General features: G+C 36.8%; 1 protein-coding gene across 3 annotated transcripts in view; it reads left to right on the top strand.

Moving 5' to 3' along the window:
• sptbn1 (spectrin, beta, non-erythrocytic 1) overlaps positions 1-19,778 on the top strand; it is a 258,196-nt gene that overhangs the window by 228,901 nt on the left and 9,517 nt on the right. For all 3 annotated transcript variants that reach the window (XM_059985941.1, XM_059985943.1, XM_059985942.1), the window contains 7 exons: positions 242-616; positions 1,631-1,875; positions 2,080-2,218; positions 2,707-2,791; positions 3,071-3,267; positions 4,230-4,339; positions 8,989-9,055. In XM_059985941.1, coding sequence (XP_059841924.1) covers positions 242-616; positions 1,631-1,875; positions 2,080-2,218; positions 2,707-2,791; positions 3,071-3,267; positions 4,230-4,339; positions 8,989-9,055 — 1,218 coding nt within the window. The remainder of the gene's footprint in view (positions 1-241; positions 617-1,630; positions 1,876-2,079; positions 2,219-2,706; positions 2,792-3,070; positions 3,268-4,229; positions 4,340-8,988; positions 9,056-19,778) is intronic.

Here is a 19,778-nt window from a genome sequence, read left to right on the forward strand (position 1 = left end):
ATATAATGTAACAGTATTTCATCATATTTTAATTCATAAATGCATCATATAATTCACTGCTAATCAAAATATAGTAGAAAACTATGGACCATATGTTCCAAACATTTAATCATGCATGTCCTGATCCATTCAGCCCGAGGCCAGCTCAACACTATATGATGTTGGCTTCTCGTATACAGTATCACAGACAACTAATTGGTGCTGTATTATAAAGGGTACTGAGTTTTACTCTCCTTTTCAGATGCTACAAGAAAGATTCCGTGAATTTGCGCGTGACACTGGTAATATTGGTCAGGAGCGTGTCGACAGTGTGAATCATATGGCAGATGAGCTGATCAATTCTGGGCATTCTGATGCTGCCACAATTGCTGAATGGAAAGATGGACTCAATGAGGCTTGGGCAGATCTCCTTGAGCTTATTGACACCAGAACACAAATCTTGGCAGCTTCCTACGAACTGCACAAATTTTATCATGACGCTAAGGAAATCCTGGGGAGAATTCAAGACAAGCACAAGAAGCTCCCAGAAGAACTTGGTCGAGATCAAAACACTGTGGAAGCATTGCAGAGAATGCATACAACATTTGAGCATGACATTCAGGCTCTTGGTACCCAGGTAGAAAATGTCGAACATCCTTAGAGGGATTAATAAAATGATGGACATAGCTTGGGTTTGTAAATGGATTATTCTATCGGTCACATTCCAATTTCACATTTATTTCGCCATTACTGGATCGTCAAAATTTGCATGCTTTCATATGTGTTTTTGAAACCATACAATACAGGTACTGCAAGACAGAAAGGCGATTCTTATCAGAACCATTGTAATTTTTAAAAGGAAGTCCATTGTTGGGATGTGTTTTAGTTACAAGAAGTTAGCTTCTTTTCATTCATTTTTAGTTTGCCTTGTTTTATTTAACAGATTTTGATCTATAAAAATTTTTTTATCTTGCCTGTCAGTTGGATGGCACAGCTTATTAGTAACATGATTATTCAGTAGAATTGCTGCTTTCTGTTAATGCTGCATAAATACTGAATAATTGCAAAATCAATATGCCTTTTTATTGAAAAAGGTATTGCTCTTCCTCCTATCAGCTTGCATTTCAGTCAAAACACCAAATGGTATTATGCTTCAGAACATATTTAGTTTCACTTTGAGACTGGAACCAAAAAATTGAACAAGATTGGTAAACTCAAGTCTCCTCAGTTTTCCCCCTTTTTCCATTTGCCCTCTCAAACGTGTGAGAAATCAGCAGGTCTTCACTCAATATCTTGTCTTGACTGTGGAAATGTTTCAAGGCAAGCTGAAGCCGACAAACTACACTCTATCCTACAAATAATATTTTGATATCTTTTAAGTTCAAGATTCATTTACAAGAAATAATAGGTTTTGGTGCTTAGAGATGAGAATTGAAGTTACTTGAGTGGATAACAATACACCAGCAGTTCAGTATGTTTATTTAAACGATGCAATGTACAATAAATGAAGGTGTCATAATTGTAATCAGTGGAAAAAAGTACACGATTCATGGCATTAATATTTAGTGACTACAGTATTAATGTTTGATAACTAAGAAAAGGATAATGAGGAAAAATGTTTACGATAAAGGCTGATGGCATTGTGTTAAAGGTACGGCAACTGCAGGAGGATGCTGCCCGCCTCCAAGCTGCTTATGCTGGTGACAAGGCTGATGACATTCAGAAACGTGAAACAGAAGTTCTGGAGGCATGGAAAACACTTCTTGATGCATGTGAAGCTCGGAGGGCGAAGCTTTTTGACACTGGTGACAAGTTCCGCTTCTTTAGCATGGTGCGTGATCTAATGCTATGGATGGAAGATGTTATTCGGCAAATTGAAACCCAGGAAAAACCAAGGTAAAATTTGTGCACTAAGTCAGGGAAGAGGAAGACAGAGAATTACTAGAAACAATTAACTCATAACTTGTGCACTGGTAGTTAGGACATTGTTCATCGTATCTTAGGGTATTTGTGGCAATTTTTGACATTCGAGTCTTTGAACTTATCAAGTACAATGTAACTGCAAGGTGCTAATAGCCTGCCTACCTTAACTACTTTCAGGGATGTTTCATCAGTGGAATTGCTAATGAACAACCACCAAGGCATCAAGGCTGAAATTGATGCTCGAAATGACAGTTTCACGACATGCATTGAACTTGGCAAATCTCTCTTGGCAAGAAAACATTATGCATCAGAAGAGGTAGCACTCCTTAATCAATAAAGCATTCTCTGCCTTGGTGTGAGGCTTTCCGGGTGCATTTTTAGCTGGTGCATGTTGTCAATTTTGTATTTGAATAATTCAGTCACTGCAACTAGAAACAACAAATGTAGGTAACTATTCTCTTCAATTATTGGGGTGTATTTGTATTCCAAACACTGTTTTTGAACATATGGGGTTCTGAAAAGAAAATGAAATACTTTATAGTTCTGTGTGTTGTGTGTTTGAAATCATCTCCGATGATGCAATATAGCAATCTCCCAGAAAATCAAAAAAAATTATAGTTTCAATTTAAGAATATTCTTGCATAGATTTCATTGTATACTTAATGGAGTCTAAACTTCTTAGTTTGATATCTTCCAAGATTTTTGGCTCAATTTCTAAAGAATTCCTTTGATATGAATCTTGATATAAATGAGTGAGAGGTCAACAGTAATAAGTGATTTTTCTATTTCTCTGTTCATGAACAGATTAAAGAAAAATTGTTGCAGCTAACAGATAAGAGGAAAGAGATGATAGACAAGTGGGAAGACAGATGGGAGTGGCTTAGATTAGGTAAGTCCATTAATAATTGTTCCATCATGTGGTGGATACTTTAACAAATAACATATTACCTGTCATGTAATATCCATATATTTTCCTATTACAAGTTCTAGGAATGTTTTTATTCAGAAATACTGCTCCACTTTACAACTAATTGTTGGGTATTTTAATTCTTTATCCATTTTCCGAGTGTACTTCATTGCTGTTAAGTGAAAATCCATGAACTTTATTGCTTTATCTCTGTATTTTCTCTTGAATTAGTGGTTTCCTTTTTATCCTTGCTTCATTTAGTTTTGGAAGTACATCAATTTGCCAGAGATGCAGGTGTGGCAGAAGCCTGGCTACTAGGCCAAGAGCCATACTTGTCTAGTCGAGAACTGGGTCAGAGTGTGGATGAGGTGGAGAAACTGATTAAGAGGCATGAGGCATTTGAGAAATCAGCAGCTACATGGGATGAAAGATTTTCAGCATTGGAGAGACTGACGACAGTAAGTATAGTAATATTGAAACAAAATGTTCTAATAATACTGCATCAAAAATATATTTGTATTGGTTCCTCAATTTTATTACCAATTGAAGCAATTTGTAAATTTGCTTTGGATTAATAGTATATTTTTCTCAATTGGATCAGTTGTACTTCTTAGGACTTCAAATGGGTCACAATGCTGGTGATAATAAACCTGATTCTGATTTTGTTTAAGATCCTTTGATAGCTACCACAATAAAATTAATAACTGAAATTTTAATGTCTTAAGTAGAAATTATCCATGTTCCTCATTCAGCTTATTGTTGCCGTTTCGTATTGCTGTCCTAGACTGAATCTCATATTTATGTATGTAAAGTGCTGAATGCAAAAAGGAAATGTTTGTTTATTTGTTTATGGATTGATTGAGAAGCAGCCTCAGGCCGCAGCCCAGCAACCCCTGATTTAACTCTGTCCTCATCATGGGACAATTTACAATGACCAGTAAACTTATCAGGCAGTATGTCTTTGGACTGTGGGAGAAAGCTGGAGCACAGCAACTGGAGGAAACCCATAGGGAGAACATGCAAACTCCTTGTGCACAGTGGCAGGAATTGAACCTGGGTTGCTGGTACAGTAAAGCATTGTGCTAACCACTACGCAAATGAGGAATTTTTTTAGAGATGACATGATAACAATGGAATGTAGATTAATGTATTTAATATGTACAAAACCAATTAGGTCAGTCACAAAATTAGTTTTGTTTATTATTCTGAAAGCAGTAGTCGTTAAGTTAAATACTACCTTGAAGATTTCTGATGTCAGTTAAATTTTAGAAAATTTGTCATTAAGGTTTGTTTTATCTGAGCTTTCTTAATTCATCTAGCTTAAATATTCTATATCAAAAGATGTTGAAAATTGACTTCACAGATAAAACTTTTTTCAGATAGGGAGGTTTTACAAACTGAACCTTTTTCATCTGTACAGCTGGAATTGCTTGAAGTACGTAGAAAACAGGAAGAAGAAGAGAGGAAGAGGCAACCATCACCACAACCAACTCCACAGGCATCCGATGAATCTGAATCACCACAACAGTGGTAAGTCTTCAAAAAAGATGTTGGTACAAAAACTCTGTAAAATTGTTTGAGAATATCAGCTGTTCGGCCAGTTTTTAAAAAAAGGAATTTCACATTCTTCTTAGTATTAAAACTTGATTTTTCATTGAAGCTGGAGAAATAAACTATGTGATGAACTTTTCAGAGATGATAACTGTTGTGTATGTGGCCTGTTTACACAACTATGTTATTAATAAAATTAATAACATTAATTGGAGGCCGTCACTAAGTTTTCATGTTTCTTTAATGGTAGGGTCCAAACTTGGCACATTTATACAGATCAATACGTGCCTAATAGCGCATGCAACATCATGTTACTACAACATAAAGTAGTTCCTTATTATAATATAGGCTATATAGTACACTCCTCCCCTTTTATTTTAATAGTATATCAACTTTATTTTGCTGGGGCATTATGCTAAACAAAAATGTTTATCCTTAACACAAACGCCTACCAATTGTTTACAAATTATAACAGAGTAACTTAATAATATCAAATTATAACAAGCCTTAGCTTTCTTTTTTCACTTTTGGTCTAAGACCCATTTAGTCTCTGGGGAGGTCTTCTGTGCCTCCCTGGGTAACGTCTGACCTGAAACGTTTGCTTTGGGGAATGAGTCTCCATAGGTACATCAGGTGGGTCCTCAGCACTGGTGACAGGCTTATCTGTAGATGAGGCTGATGTGGTCACATCAGGAGTGTTTGCTTCTATGTCAGGGGAGTCCAGGCAAGGTGTTCTTGTGTTTTTCACCTGAGCCTCCAAATTGGTCCGCATGATGTCTCCATACGTTCTCTCCTACCTCCACTGTAGTGGCCCGTCTGTGGCATAAATTGTACCCGGCAGTCACTTTTCAGTCTAGTAATCACGTGCAAGAACTGACTGTCCTGCACTGAAGCTCCGTGTTAACTTAGCATTCAAGTATTTAAATTGTCTGTTCTCCACATCATCCCGTCCATCTGGTTTGAGAAGATGCATGTGGGACCTCAGGTTCCTGTTAGAAACATCGCTGGAGTCTGATTAGTGGTTGCATGTAGTGGATCATGATAGGCAAGGAGGACGTTATCTATCTTGTGTTGCAGTGGTTGATTTTCACTGTCCATTGCCTTGATGGCTTTCTTGAATGTCAGCACAAATCTTTCTGCCGAGCCACTGGTGGATGGATGGTAAGGGGCAGATGTAAAGTGCTTGATTTAATTGTTCTTCACAAAACTTTGGAATTATTCAGAGACAAATTGTTGTCCATTGTCTGTGCAGATTTGTTCTGGTATGCCATTCCTGGCGAACATGGTCCTCAGAACTGTAATGGTCTTTTCCGATGTGGTTGTCTTCATTTTGATTACTTCTGGCCATTTGGAATCGACGTGCATCGACGGCAATTACAAAGATAGAGTTCATGAATGGTCCAGCAAAGACGATGTGCCCTTGTTGCCATGGTGAATAGGGCCACTCCCATGGATGGAGAGGGGCTTGTGGTATGTTCTGGATCTTTTGACATCCAGAGCAGTTCTTGGTCAAGTCCTCAATCTGTTTATCGATTCCTGGCCACAACACATAGGCACGGGCAAGACTTTTCATCTTCACGGTACCCAGGTGCCCCTTGTGCAGTTCCTCCAGCACTCTGGTGCGTAGCTTGGGAGGAATCACAACTCACGAGCCACACATTAGTGTTCTCCAACACACTGACAACTGCTCCTTCCTTGCTGAGAAGGCTGCAAACAGTGTTACCACGCACTGGCCATCCCTTTACCATGATGTCATACATTTTTAACAACATCGGGTCATTGCGTGTTTCTCTTTCAATGAGGCTGTTTGTCACTGGTAATTGTTCAACTATTGTTCAGTGAAAGACCTCTCCTGAATCCATTTGCGTAGTTATCTCTGAAGTTGGCAGTGGTAAACTTGAGAAACCATCTGGTTTGCCACGTTGTTTGGTTGCCTTGTGACCTCCTAAGAAAAGAGACCATCGCTGCAGCCTTTGTGCTGTTATCACTGGAACACCTTTCCTTGGGTTGAAGATTGACATGAGAGGTTGATGGTCAGTCAACAGGGTAAACTTTTGACCATACAGGTAGTGACTGACTTTCTTGACTCCCCACACAAGGCTTAGGGCCTCTCTGTCAATCTGTGCGTAGTTGCATTCAGCTGAAGTTAGCGTTCTTGAGGCAAAGGGTATTGGTCTTTCTGAGCCCTCTGGAAACTCATGTGATAACACAACTCCTATCCCATGGGGTGAGGCATCATAAGCCAGTCAGATTGGTAAGGAGGGGTCAAAGTGCACGAACGCCCCTTCTGAAGTTATGAGTCTTTTAGTTTCTTGAAATGCTTTCTCACAGCTCTCAGTCCACTTCCATTGTGTCCCTGTCTGTAATAGTGCATTTAGTGGATGTAGGATTGTGGATAGGTTAGGCAAGAACTTGTGGTAATAATTCACTAGTCCAAGATGTGCTCTCAACTGAGACACATTTTCAGGTGGTGGTGCCTTAAGCACTGCTTCTATCTTGTCTTGAGACATGTGTAAGTCATCCTTGTTGATCACCTGCCCACAGTATGAGATTTCCTTATTGAAAAACTCACATTTCTGTCAATTAGCTCTGAGCCCATATTCTCTTAACCTGGGGCGCACTTGTTCAAGGTTAGAAAGATGTTCGTCGTCATCTTTGCAGGTGACAGTGATGTCATCCAGGTAACACTGAGTCCCTGGAATCCCCTGCAGGACCTGGTCCATTGCCCTTTGCCAGATTGGACGAACTGATGCTATCCCAAACACCAACCTGTTGACTGGTAAAGTCCTTTGTGTGTATTTATTGTCAGGTATTTCTTGGATGCATTGTCGATCGGGGTTTCATGTTTCTCTGTATTTTGTCCTTTTTCTGATGTTTATTAGCTTTGCATACTCTGCCAACGTGGCCCTGTTTGGCATAGTTTCTGCAGTCTTTGTCTGCAGCTGTCATTAGGGTCATGTGACATGTTCCCACAACAGTAACATTTCTTTCCTTCATTTCTGTTCAGTGACATTTTATTTGTAGCATATTTCAGAGATTTTTGTTGTATCTCTGAAGCACCCCGTGCTACTATTTCCAATAATATTGCAGTGTTCAGCGCCTTCTCTAATGTAAGGTCTTTTTCACACAGGAGCTCTTTCTGTGTGGTTTCACAGTGCATGCCACATGTCACCTGTCCGTCAATGCGTCCGATAGACCAGCTCCAAATTGACAATGTTCTGATAATATGTGCAATTCAGCACAATATTCAGAAATGCTTTCAGTTTTGCTCTGATTCCGTTTGTGGAATTTAAATCTTTCAGCAATGACCAGTGGTTTGGGGTTTAAATGCTGTTGGAGAGTGTCTACTGTTTGCTTGAACATTTTGTCAGCTGGCTTTTCAGGGGTTAACAAGCTCCATAGCAGCCCGTATGTTTTTGCTCCCATAACACTGAGTAAGATGCTGGCTTTATTTTCATCATTAACACTATTACCATCACAATTAAACTGCACTCTTTCAATGTAAGTTACCCAGATTCACTGCTATCAAATGCTGTAATGGTTCCAATCATTTATTTAACTTTGTTATGTTAACTTTGTCGCCAATTTTTTTGTGTATGTGGCCTGTTTACACAACCATGTTATTAATAAAAACGTTGGAAGCGGGAACTAAGTTTTCATGGTTCTTTACTGATACGGTCTGAACTTGGCACATTTATATAGATCAATAACGTGCCCAATAGCACAAGCACTGACGTGTTACTACTGTACAACATAAAGTAGTCCCTTATAATGTAGGCTATACAATACACTTAACATGATAATGCTACATAGATTAATATATTTAATATATGTACAAAATCAGACAAGTCAATCATGAAAATGGTTTTGTTTTATTATTCGGGAAGCATGGAAGTATGGTTTCCTTGTCAAGGCTTTGTCACATTTTCCTTATAAGAGTGTATTTCAATAAATGTTCTCTGAATGTCACACCATTCAAGCTCAGATTTATATCCAGGCTAATATTGCATGAAACCTTAGCTTTGATATTGTGGGAAGGGAACAAAGTTGGCCAGTGATAGATTGAAACGTCATACAGCAACCTGACAGGTTGAGGAACAGGTGGCTGCCCTGTACCAGGGATTGCCTGCTGTTAAAGGTTATTTTCAGAGAGAAATGAGGGTGATCACATTTAGGTATTGAGGCTTTGCACTGTATAAATACAAACAATTACTGTTGGGGGAGGACGAGTCATTGGGAATATCAATGGTGGGATTAGCAAGTGGGGTGAGGTCATGAGGATATAAATTCCTCAAGCAGCAAGAGTGAGATCAAAATATTGTTTAGCCATCATAATGCCTTGACCTTTATTTCCAACTATTTATGAAACAACCTAGGATTGTGTTTTAGTACACTGAAAATAGTTTATAAAGCATAGCAAATTGAAGAAGATACACTTTTTTATCTCATAAAACTGACTTTTTCAACAAAGTATTAACATTTAATATCAGATAGAAATTTGATACTCAGTGAGCTCCTGCTCAGGTTTCCATATCTTAGTATGAAAAGGTTGAATGAAGAAAAATCAATTTAGTAGACGCAGTTCTGTTTTTCTGTAATATTTAATTTGTCACCCTTTTTTTTCCCAGGGACGGGACCAGAGAAGGAGAGCACATCTCTCACAATGGCTTACCATCAGACCAGGAGTCTCCACGGGTTAGTTACCGCTCTCAAAACTACCAAACCTACAAAAACTTTCAGAACAGACGAGCGGGTAATGAAAGGGCCCGATCTGGATTATGACATCCAACCCAGTCAGGATGAAAATAAATGTACCTGTTTCACTAACCTATGCTTTCATTCCCATTTAACTGTTACTTTTTCCCACCTGCTTTATTAATCTAAATCATTGTTTATAATTCAATATTTAGTTGAAGCGTTTTCACCTATATCATATATTCATAATCTTATTTTCTATTTAATGATCAGTAGTTTCCTTTGACAACTTGCAGGAAAAAAAGCAGAAACCTAACATGTTAAATGAAAATGTAGGTTTTCAAGTCAACATCTCTTGTTGTTAACCTGTCAGAAAATTCATCACTGCCGTTAGCAGATTCTGTGTTACAATTATAAGGATTCAATATAAATAATTCATGATTCACTTTTGTTAAAAATGGGCAGCAATCCAAACTTGAATAATAGAGGTGTGGGAAAGGATAAAAAAAAACCTTCAGTATTGTTTGAAAGGAATTAGCCATGATTTTTGTTCCAAAGATTAAATAACTGCATTGGAGCATTGGAGTGCATCATAAAGTAAATGATTCATGGTCTATGGGTAAACAAGTTTTTTGTTGTTTGTTGTTTTATGATTTATAACTTAGGTTTGGTTAACAAGGCTAGAAAGGTTTATTTATATTCATTATAGCTGTAATATTCATTATGGTTCATTCAAAAACATGAGATAAGTCAAAGATATTGTAGCAGTGATCTCATATTATTTCAGTCATATTCTTAAAGAGGCATACATACATTGATTTCACTTGTAAAAAGAAAAAAATAAATATGCCTAAATGACTTCAATTTTCAAGTTAAATATAAGGATTGGACTTGCACTCAAAGCTACTATTTTGACTGGACCACACTTTGAAATATTGAAAATACTCTAGTTTCAGGGACCTCCTTTTGCTTAGGTGATGTATCTTCCTGACTCAGCTCACTGTTATTCTGCCTTAACCTCATCCTTGTAATTGATATATGTCTCTACATGTGACATTCAATCTTTATATCTGGTATGCCATGGCAACTTTTATATCATCTGTATGCACTTCCTGTCCACCATGCTTGAATTTTAATACGTAGCCTCTGGTTCCACAAATTCTAACAAACCCCCTGCATGGCTGTTTGTGAGGTTGTCTGATCAGTCTTCTGACTTCATTGTCACCAAATATTCTGACTTTTCTATTGAGCTCTTTCTTGGTTGGGGCCTTTAAAATGAAATCCCCTCAAATTACTTAAGTATTGTAACATTTCCTTCTCATCTCGGCAACCAAAGTGTCTTGCGTATCAAGTGTCCTATTAGTGTGAGTCTGTGGCAAAACATGAGTTTGTTCAATCAAAAAGCTTGTCGACGTGCAATTCAACATGGACCTATGGACTTAACAACCATGTAGATTGTTATCAGTTCTCTAAGTATTATCACTGTTCTTTTAGCTGTTGTGATCAATTCCAACCAGTAAGGTGAGATATAAATATGCTGAGTATCATTTGACTTAAGAAATTGTCTACTTTGTTGAATGTAACCAGGACTGTTATCAGACTCGGTGTTCTGGTATGGTCTGGGTGACAGATGTACAGTATACCAGAACTTGTCAATTGTTTTCTGAGTTCTTGGAGCTTCCCACTGTTTAATTTCTAAGCTATCGAGGTTAAACTATTCCCACCCCCTCACCTCCATTTTGGCAATAATCAGTGATAATATGCTGAAATAATTTAGATGGTAATTTCCAGGATTGGAATTGGGATATAGCCTGACAAATGGCAGAGCCAGCTGTTCATTCTTCTAGGTTGTCGTCTGTGTAAGGGCATCACTCTTCAGTGATAGCGGAGAAACTCATTCATTGTCTTCTGTGATAGCAGGGAAATTGATTCTTGGTCTTCTGTGATAGCGGGGAAATTCATTCTTTGTCTCAACTCATGCACCTTTGATTCACTGAAAGTTAAAATCACCTATCAAAAAAAGACTATAATTCTGAATAATTCCGATGTTCACTTGTTGCCCAACTATACAAAGTGCTTTCCTAGTCTTGAATGTTTTAGCTTTTGGTATTGGACAGACAGCTAAATTGAGCAGAAACAGTAATATTTTGAAAGAAAACCACAACTCTGAAGCACTTCCAAAAGTCCTTCCCTTCACGACAGACTAGATGTTGACTTTCAGTGGCTGTAATTCTTGTTTATCTTGAAAACCAAGTAGAACATGTGCTTCTAAATAAAAAATCTGTTCCTTTTTATGTTAGATATTCTGCATGTGGAGTCTCTGCAGAACCTTTACCAAAATCACAAGGTTCCCTTGCTTTGTGGCATTCACAGTTGGAAGGTCATATTATTTGCTTCTTGTCAATACTTGTTGATGGTTCCACTGATGATGCAAGTGAGATTCTTATTTGTAATAAATTGGCCTGGATTGCCTCATCTTGTAAATGACAGTCAAATAACCCCACAGTGTTCTAAGAATTTGTCCAAGTTATAGTCCTTGATTGGTTCACAGAGAGTAACCACACAGGTACTTATTATTTACCCTATACTCTTTACCTGTCTGAAATTTAATTTTGATATCTCTCATTATCCATTAACCTTCATATCCTGACATGGGGCATCTTGAGTTTTCAAGAGCAACGAGCTTGGAAAGTATACACATGCTTTTGGACTGTCCAAGTAAGTCATCTTGCTTAGTTTTTTTTCTTTGACATTCTCTGCTACTTCCACAACAAAAGAGCATCTATTCATTCCACGTCAATAAATTCTGCAGCTCTCCTTAAGGACCGGAGCTCCTGAGACAGCATCATGTTGGCATCATTTATAGTGTGGAATCTCTGTCTTCCCACAAAAAAAAACTTCATTTTAGTGCATTTGTATAAATAATAGCCATGGATTCCTGCCATTTCTGCTTCCAGCTGAGGTGCTGTATGTGTCTGAGGTATTACATTTTCTCCTAATTTGTTGTGCTTACCCTCGTTGCCCTGAAAACTCTGTCAAGAGAAAGCTGCCCGTGCAGACCTGTGTTGAAAGTGCAAGATGACATTTGGTTTTCTTAAAATCCTTGTTCCCAGTTGCAGATTAGGAAAGGTTGTAGCCAATTCCTGCAGTATTGTACATTCATCTTTTACCTCCTTTCCCTATGACTTAAGTGCTCCTTGTCATCATGTTGGTGTATTTTTAAAGTGTAAGGTATCACTGACTGATGATTGCTGCATGCCCTGTTTAGATATCCCAAGACATGCTAAGAGAAAATTGAGTGACATTTGCAGTGATGTCATGAAATCTTATTAGTTTGTGAAACACGATGTGTATTTTAAAAAGATTGTTAAACAGTCTGGTTTACTACAACTCAATGCTCCTCTAGCTATTGCTGGTAAATGTCAATCTGCTTTTATCAGGAAAATGCGTAAGCAGCTAACCTTGCTCGATGAAATGGTTGTTACTAATTTTCTATGTATTCTTGGTGAAGCTCAAGTTTCACACAATTAAATAGAGGTAGGGGAGTAAATACATTGCAAGCTAAGAACAATTGCTTAATTATAGCCTCTTAAAGTTATTAACTTTATAAGACATTCAGAATTGTTCATATTTGCATATATCTTCATTAAAGAGTAAGGGTTGAGTGCAGGAAAATGATGACCATGTGATGACTGATGTTGCAACCCACATAGAAGCAACATAACAGAATCTTCCTGGTGATGCCTCATCACCCTCTGGGTGTGAAATGAATGTATATTTATATAAAGTGTGTAGAAGGATTTTCATTCTCTTTGGCACATTGATGCAGCCTTCTAAGAAGATGGCAGTGCAAGACTCATGGTGTGGAGGTCATGGCCAAAATCTATCAACCATTTCTAAAGGATTTGATAAACATATGAGCTGGCACTGTGTTTTCAGAATCTCAAATGGAATGACAAATCAGAACTACAGTAAACCAGGTTAAATGGTACCTCCTTCATTGTGTTTCCTGTTGGTCTGTTCCATATTTACAACTTGTCCAAGAAGTGTAGCAATCATCAGTGTCATCTTGCACTTTGGAAAATGTGCCAGCATAGTGCTAAGGCGTATGAGTCTCAGTGGAAATGGAGATCAAAGAAGAAACTTGATATTGTTGGTTTGAGCCCTGATTCCGGTTTTATTGCAGCACTGCAATATTAATCACTGAAGCATAGATATAATTAAGGAGAACAGTTGTGTTCTGGGCAATCATTTCCATTCCCATATTACAGTTTGTCGTAGTTGACAAAAGCTTTTTGTTGTTGAGCTATAGTAGGGTACTGATTCTCACTGGCATGCAATATTGCTGAGGTTCACTAAATAGTCTTAGCCTCCTAATCTCCCTGACGTATTGTTCTAACTGAACTACAAGCTCAAAAAACTTAGAGTAGTAACAGCACAGAAGGAGGCTATTCAGGCTCTAGGGACTCCGCTGGTTCTCTTCAAGGGCAATGTAGCTAATCCTATGCTTCACCTTTCCTGTGCAAATTCTTTAAGGTTAAATTTCTTTCAGGTTCTGTGCAGCTTTTTCCATTTCTCTTTCATAAATCATGACTGTAATAATCATTGCTTCTTTTGCCTGTAATCTTAAATCTGGGTGTAAAGAATTACGGCACTTAAATCAGTAGAAAATGTCTTTCTAAATTCCTCATTATTTTGAACATCTATCTTTTTAAAAACATCTCTTCCTCTAAGCTTTCCCCTTGACCATCATTCTCTGAATGATTCTGGTGGTTTTCTTCTGCACCATTGCTAAGACTTTCCCAAAGTACAGTGTCAAAAATATTGTAGTTTGGCTAAATCAAGGTCCAGTTTATCAGAATTTCCTCTCTTTTGTACAGAAGGAGGTCCTTAATCCTAAATACTTTTATTGCAGTTTCTCAACCTGTCTTGCCACTTTAAAAAAATGTGTTCATATATCCTGCTACTCCTTAAGATTTGTACATTTTACTTCATATCAGCTCATCTCATTCTTCACATCAACATGTATCACTTTGCAACTGCAAAATATCTGTCTATTCCATTAGGTGATCTTATCCTAACATCAGCCAAAATCATCTTCAGCTACACGCACAAAAGATGCTGGAGGACATTTCAAACTGAGGCCCTTCACCCTCTTCAGCTGTTCATTTTAGTTTCATATTCTGTTTAATTTAAATGTCTTGAAATTGCTCTCGTGTACCCAAACCAAAATCTTTTTTTTCAAGAAAAACAATAGTCCGTTCCACCTTCAAAGGATCATTACCGTCTAACTTCCTCAAGTCTAAAAAAGAACAATTCCCTATAACTGTTTTCTCTGTACCCTGTCAATTACATGAGCAATATTTAAATGCATTTTATCCGTAGAGTTATATGGTTACAATGAATGTATTACGAAGGTTTATTTAAAACAATTGGATGTAATGTACACCTGTAGGAGAGGTTCTGGAAGTAATTTACAACTTAAAGATTATTGAAAAGAATAATGTATAATCTTCTACATCTTGGTACCATTCACAAGATTTCTCATGAATTTGTAAAGCTCAAACTATAAATTATGGGCTTCAATATTTAATGGATTTTTGTCCCCAAATAGAGAAACTGTATTAATGGTTTAGTTAATTACTGTATACTTGCATAGGATTATGCCACTCTCTCCAGGTTAGTTCTTCTTTATTTTGAATAGGGAAATAAAATATTTAAAAAGAATACATCTGTTTTAAAAAGAAAAGGTTCTGATGCTGAAATCAGGGGAAAGTATGCATCTGCAACTTCCACTTTTGAACATTGAAAAATAGATAAAGCATTGGAACAACACCTTCCAAGCATAAACTATCTCCAGTGAGTAAAACATGTCCCATGGTTCAAAATGATTATGGTTGATCAATCAAATACCATACTCTTTTCCCCTTGTCATCCTATATCTCTTGGTTGAGAATCCGATAGGTGCACCATTTCCTGTTAAAGAAAAAAATCCCTTAAACTGTGAACTGGTTTTGGTCTTGCCTACTTTGGACATATCACTCCTGCTCCTAGTCTTTCTAATTCTATCTGGATTCAATGAGATTCGGTCTCATTCTTCTAAACTACTTTAAAGTAGGAGGAACACTGAGTTTTAAGGAGTGAATTTCAAAGAATATGGTCTAGGGCTTGGAAAGTATGGCTGCAGTAGTTGGAACGATTGATATCACTTTTACCCAAAGCCAGAGTTGAAGGAGAAAATAAACTAAAAGGCTGGTAGGACTAAACAGGAGTTTGCAGAGATGGATATTTTGGGGTGGGGGGTGGAACATGTTGTACCGAGTGCAGAGCTGATCATGCCAAGTTGGAGAGAAGTGAGGTATTGTGAGTTGAAAATATAAATGTGATATTAGCGATTAGGTTAGATTGGACTAGTGTTTTTCCAGAATCCAGTGAAATTTCTTATTTGTGTGTTGCTTACAGAGTAAAACAGTATATATTGGTTTGAAAGATCAGTATCCATTGGGTCAATATTAGTCAGTGAGCACAATGAATGGATGAATCACCCCTGGAGCAAGGTCACAGAGTTTTGAATGAACATACATTTATCTAAGAAAGAAGATGAGGGATTGGCCTGGAGAATGCTTAAGTAATCAAACCTACCAATAATGTGCTTTCTTGAAATTTTCAGCGTCAAGTGAGCTGAGGGAAGGACAGAATCAGGCTACTTTGAGGGTAGGAGTAGGTTTGCTTTAAGATTTGGAGTGGATGTGTAAATAAATTGGAGTGATCTTACTGAAACATATGAAGTGCTAAAGAAGTCATGATGGAGCAAAAAAAAATTTTTCAATTGTGTCAGCATCCCAAAGATGCCGGCATACACTCAGTGGCCACTGTATTAGATTCCTCCTGTGTCAAATAAAGTGCCTACTGAGTGTATTTTTATGATCTTCTGCTGTTGAAGCCCATCCACTTCAAAGTTCGATGTGTTGTTCATTCAGAGATGTCCTTCTGCACACAACCATTATAATGTGTGTTTATTGAAAATACTGTTGTCTTCCTGTCAGATTGAACCAGTCTGGCCATTCTCTTCTGACCTCTCATTAACAAGGCATTTTCTCCCACAAAACTGCAGCTCACAAGATGTTTTGATTTTGATTTTTTGCACCGTTCTTTATAAACTCTGCAGACAGTTGGTGAATGTTAATCAGCCAATCGTGAAGCAGCAACTGGGTGCAAACAAGTGCAAGAGGTTCATTTGTTGATTGGACCAAACATCTGAATGCGGGGGAAATGTGACCTATGTGACCTTGACCATGGAATGATTGTTGGTGTTAGATGGAGTGTTTGAATATCTCAAAAACTGCTGATCACCTGGGATTTTCCATTCATTTGCTTTGTAAATGAATTACTTTGTTATTAAGAACTCAAAATGCTGGAAATGGTCAAGGTTAGGTGGCTTGTGTGTTAAGAGAAACAGAATTAATATGAGGTCAGAAAGGTCTGATGGAGATTCTTCAGTCTGAAAATTTTTGAACTGCTCCTTTTTCCATAGATGCTGCCTAGCCTTCCAAGTATTTCTAGCATTTTCCATTTTAATTTCAAATATTCAACATTAACAGGCTGTCGATTTTCTTTTACCAAGTTACTGCTCAGTGAAAGTAAATTACAGACTTTGTACTTTCCTGTAAACTCTAAACAGATGCAGTAGTGTTCATTAGTTCTGGGCACTTCTTGTATCATCTTGTGATTATTTTTGTAGTTACAATATTTTGCTTTTCCCCCTCTACTATTGTGGCATATTCTGCAAACCAACTACGTAATAGCAACATACCATGGTGTTGACAAGTTTATTAAATAAATTGTTTGAATGCCAGAAATTTTAGGAACAAATAACTTTACCCATATTAATATCTAAACTCAATAGCAACAATAACTAAATAAATTCAATAGCAGAAATAAATGCTGTATTAAATTAAATGAGGTATCAGCTAAAGTGCTTTAACATTTTTGTGTAAACATCAATGAATCCTCAAACATAAAAGTATTATTACTCACATAATAAGATCTTAAATGATCTTCAGCATTTTGTTGGATAAAATCCACTTGTGATTTACTAATATTTTTTTTTCAGATTAGAATGTAAACTTGGCCCAGTTAAAACTTATGTTACTAGATTATTTTCTGTGTATTTCCATAAAATGTTTATCACTGAACAATCTTAATTACTCAACTGTTGATGCATGACTTTTTTATTGCATATTTATTTTACGTTGGTTGCCAACCATCATTTAATAGAACATGACAAGATTTCAACTAGCAATGGCAAAATCATAAATGGAACAAATATACTGTTTGTTTTGTTTCTGTGTAACTATCACTAGATGAACAAATTCCTGTCAATTTTACACTTAGTAATGTTATTTTTGCATGCTCTTAGCATGTTTAAACATAATTATTAAAGTTTACCCTGCACTGGATGTTTTCTTTGATAACTTTGTTTTTTGTATTTACAAGCAAACATTGTCTGAGTCATCTATTATTTGTACTGAAATTGAAGTCCCGAGGTATTGCTTTCATTTCTTGGATAAATGAAATAGTCAAGATTTGAAGCTTTACTGGTTTTTTGTTTGTTCCCAGTAAATTTACTAACATCATCTTCTATTTTACCAAATTCCTTTTGATCTCTTCCATCAGCTAGCATTTTCTTACATTAGAATGATGATTGTCTTAAACAAATCTGTTAGCATTGATGAGGCAGAAATCAAACATTTGAAAGTGCATTAATTGTACAAAATTTTACAGAGAAGCATTAGTTAAGATAAATCATGATTTGGTGAAAGCAGTGACCAGAATTACAACACAGTCTTAAAGAAAGTAACTTCCACACTAATGTTGGCAAGTACTATTTCAAAAGTTGAGAGGGCAATCAATACATTTATGATCATTCAATTATGGCATAAAGACTATCAGTTATAGCAAAGGATGAGAACATACTTGATTTGACAATTAATACCTACCACCCATTTCTGGTATAAAAAATGTTTGAAATATTTTGAACCATAGAGCATTACAGCACAGAAACAGACCTTTTGGCCCTTCTTGGCTTTGCTGAACCATTTTTCTGTCTAGTCCCACTGACCTGCACCTGGGCCATATCCTTCCATACACCTCTCACCTCTCATTCATTTCCTTGAACATTTGATACAACATATATTCAAATCTGTTAAAAGCTTCACACAGGATTATATTTTCATTAAAAGTAATGGAACATTAAAATTATGTAACTATTGTAGATTCTGAGCAGTAATAAATTGTTACATATCCATGTATTGGCCATTGTTGACTGCTGTCAAATACTTAAAAAAATAATCTAGTGAAATAAAGGAGGTCATTGAAATACACAAGAACCAAGGGTCCTCTGAATTTCTGTGACTAATTGTATGAAATCACAATTCAAATAATTTGGATTCTGGATTCTGAAGATTCCCACCAAATCCAGATAGAAACTGCAGAACTACTGGAAGCTTGCTGCTCTCCAGGTTGTAAGGATCATACAGCAGCAGGCAACGTGAACAACAAAGCAAGACTTGGGTCTCTTTTTTAGGGGTAAATAACTGTGTTGACTTTGAGTGACTTTCTTCACTTTTTTCTAATAGCTCTAATTCCATAATAGTTAAAGTTTGACTGTTACTCTGCTTAAAATGTTAATTGCATTGAAAGCTGTGCTCCTTTATCTTTTAAAAACTGCAAAATAACTATACCTGGGTGATGGTGTAGGTCTGCATGATGTGATCTATAAAGATTGAAATCTTTGCATGCCTAAATTATGTCTTAAATCAGAGAGTAAATGAGCATAAGCAAAGTCTTGTGTTTAGAACAACATGTCTTGTTTTGAGGGGGAGTTCTGTAGAATGGAATTTGATCAAGTTTAGATAGTACCACATGATTTATCTGTATTTGCATATCTGGTTTACCTCATTGCCAAAATTATCTCTACTTCCCATCAGCACCATCATCAGTACCAGTACTCAACTACTTTAGAAGGACTGAATATACAGTTACTTAAGGATATTTCATTCTTGTTACCATTGAGATTGGATTCCAGTTTTCTAATCCTGCCAGCTTTCCTTTCCAATTTAAATCATAACATTTTTTTAAAGTTTGGAATGTTTTAGTTTTACTTAAACGTCATTAAAAAGCAGCATTCTGTCAGCAGTCTCAGGATAGACATTTCCATAAATCTTTCATCAAATCCAAATCTTCGGATTAGCAGAAAAAGTTATTTGATTACAATGATAATTTTACTTCAAGAGACAAAAATGGAGAGAGGGAAGGGGAGGGGAGCAGTTACAATCTTTTACTAATGCCTTTATTTCAAAACAATATAGACTTTGTTTATTCTCAATCTGTATTCTTAACAGTTTATCTTGTCCAGGTGACTGTTAAAATTGCTGTGTGCCTAATCTCACTGAATTGTTATGCGAATACTACTTGATTTCCCATTTGGAGGCTGCTGTAAATTGTCAGTCATATCTACTTCTCAGATTTATGCAAGTTCCTTGATAAAGTACCAATATGTGAAGTTCCGGTTTTGTCATTTTCACAGGAGTAAAAATGCTAATCCAGAGTTATTGTGCAAACTTGGCAAGGTTAGGAATGAATCCCATTGTATTCCTGCCATCCCCAAACCTCAAAATTATTAAGATTCCTTCTGAAATAACTGAACCTAAGTACCATTATC

Source organism: Hypanus sabinus, chromosome 12 (genome assembly GCF_030144855.1).
Source record: "Hypanus sabinus isolate sHypSab1 chromosome 12, sHypSab1.hap1, whole genome shotgun sequence".
Lineage (NCBI taxonomy): Eukaryota > Metazoa > Chordata > Chondrichthyes > Myliobatiformes > Dasyatidae > Hypanus > Hypanus sabinus.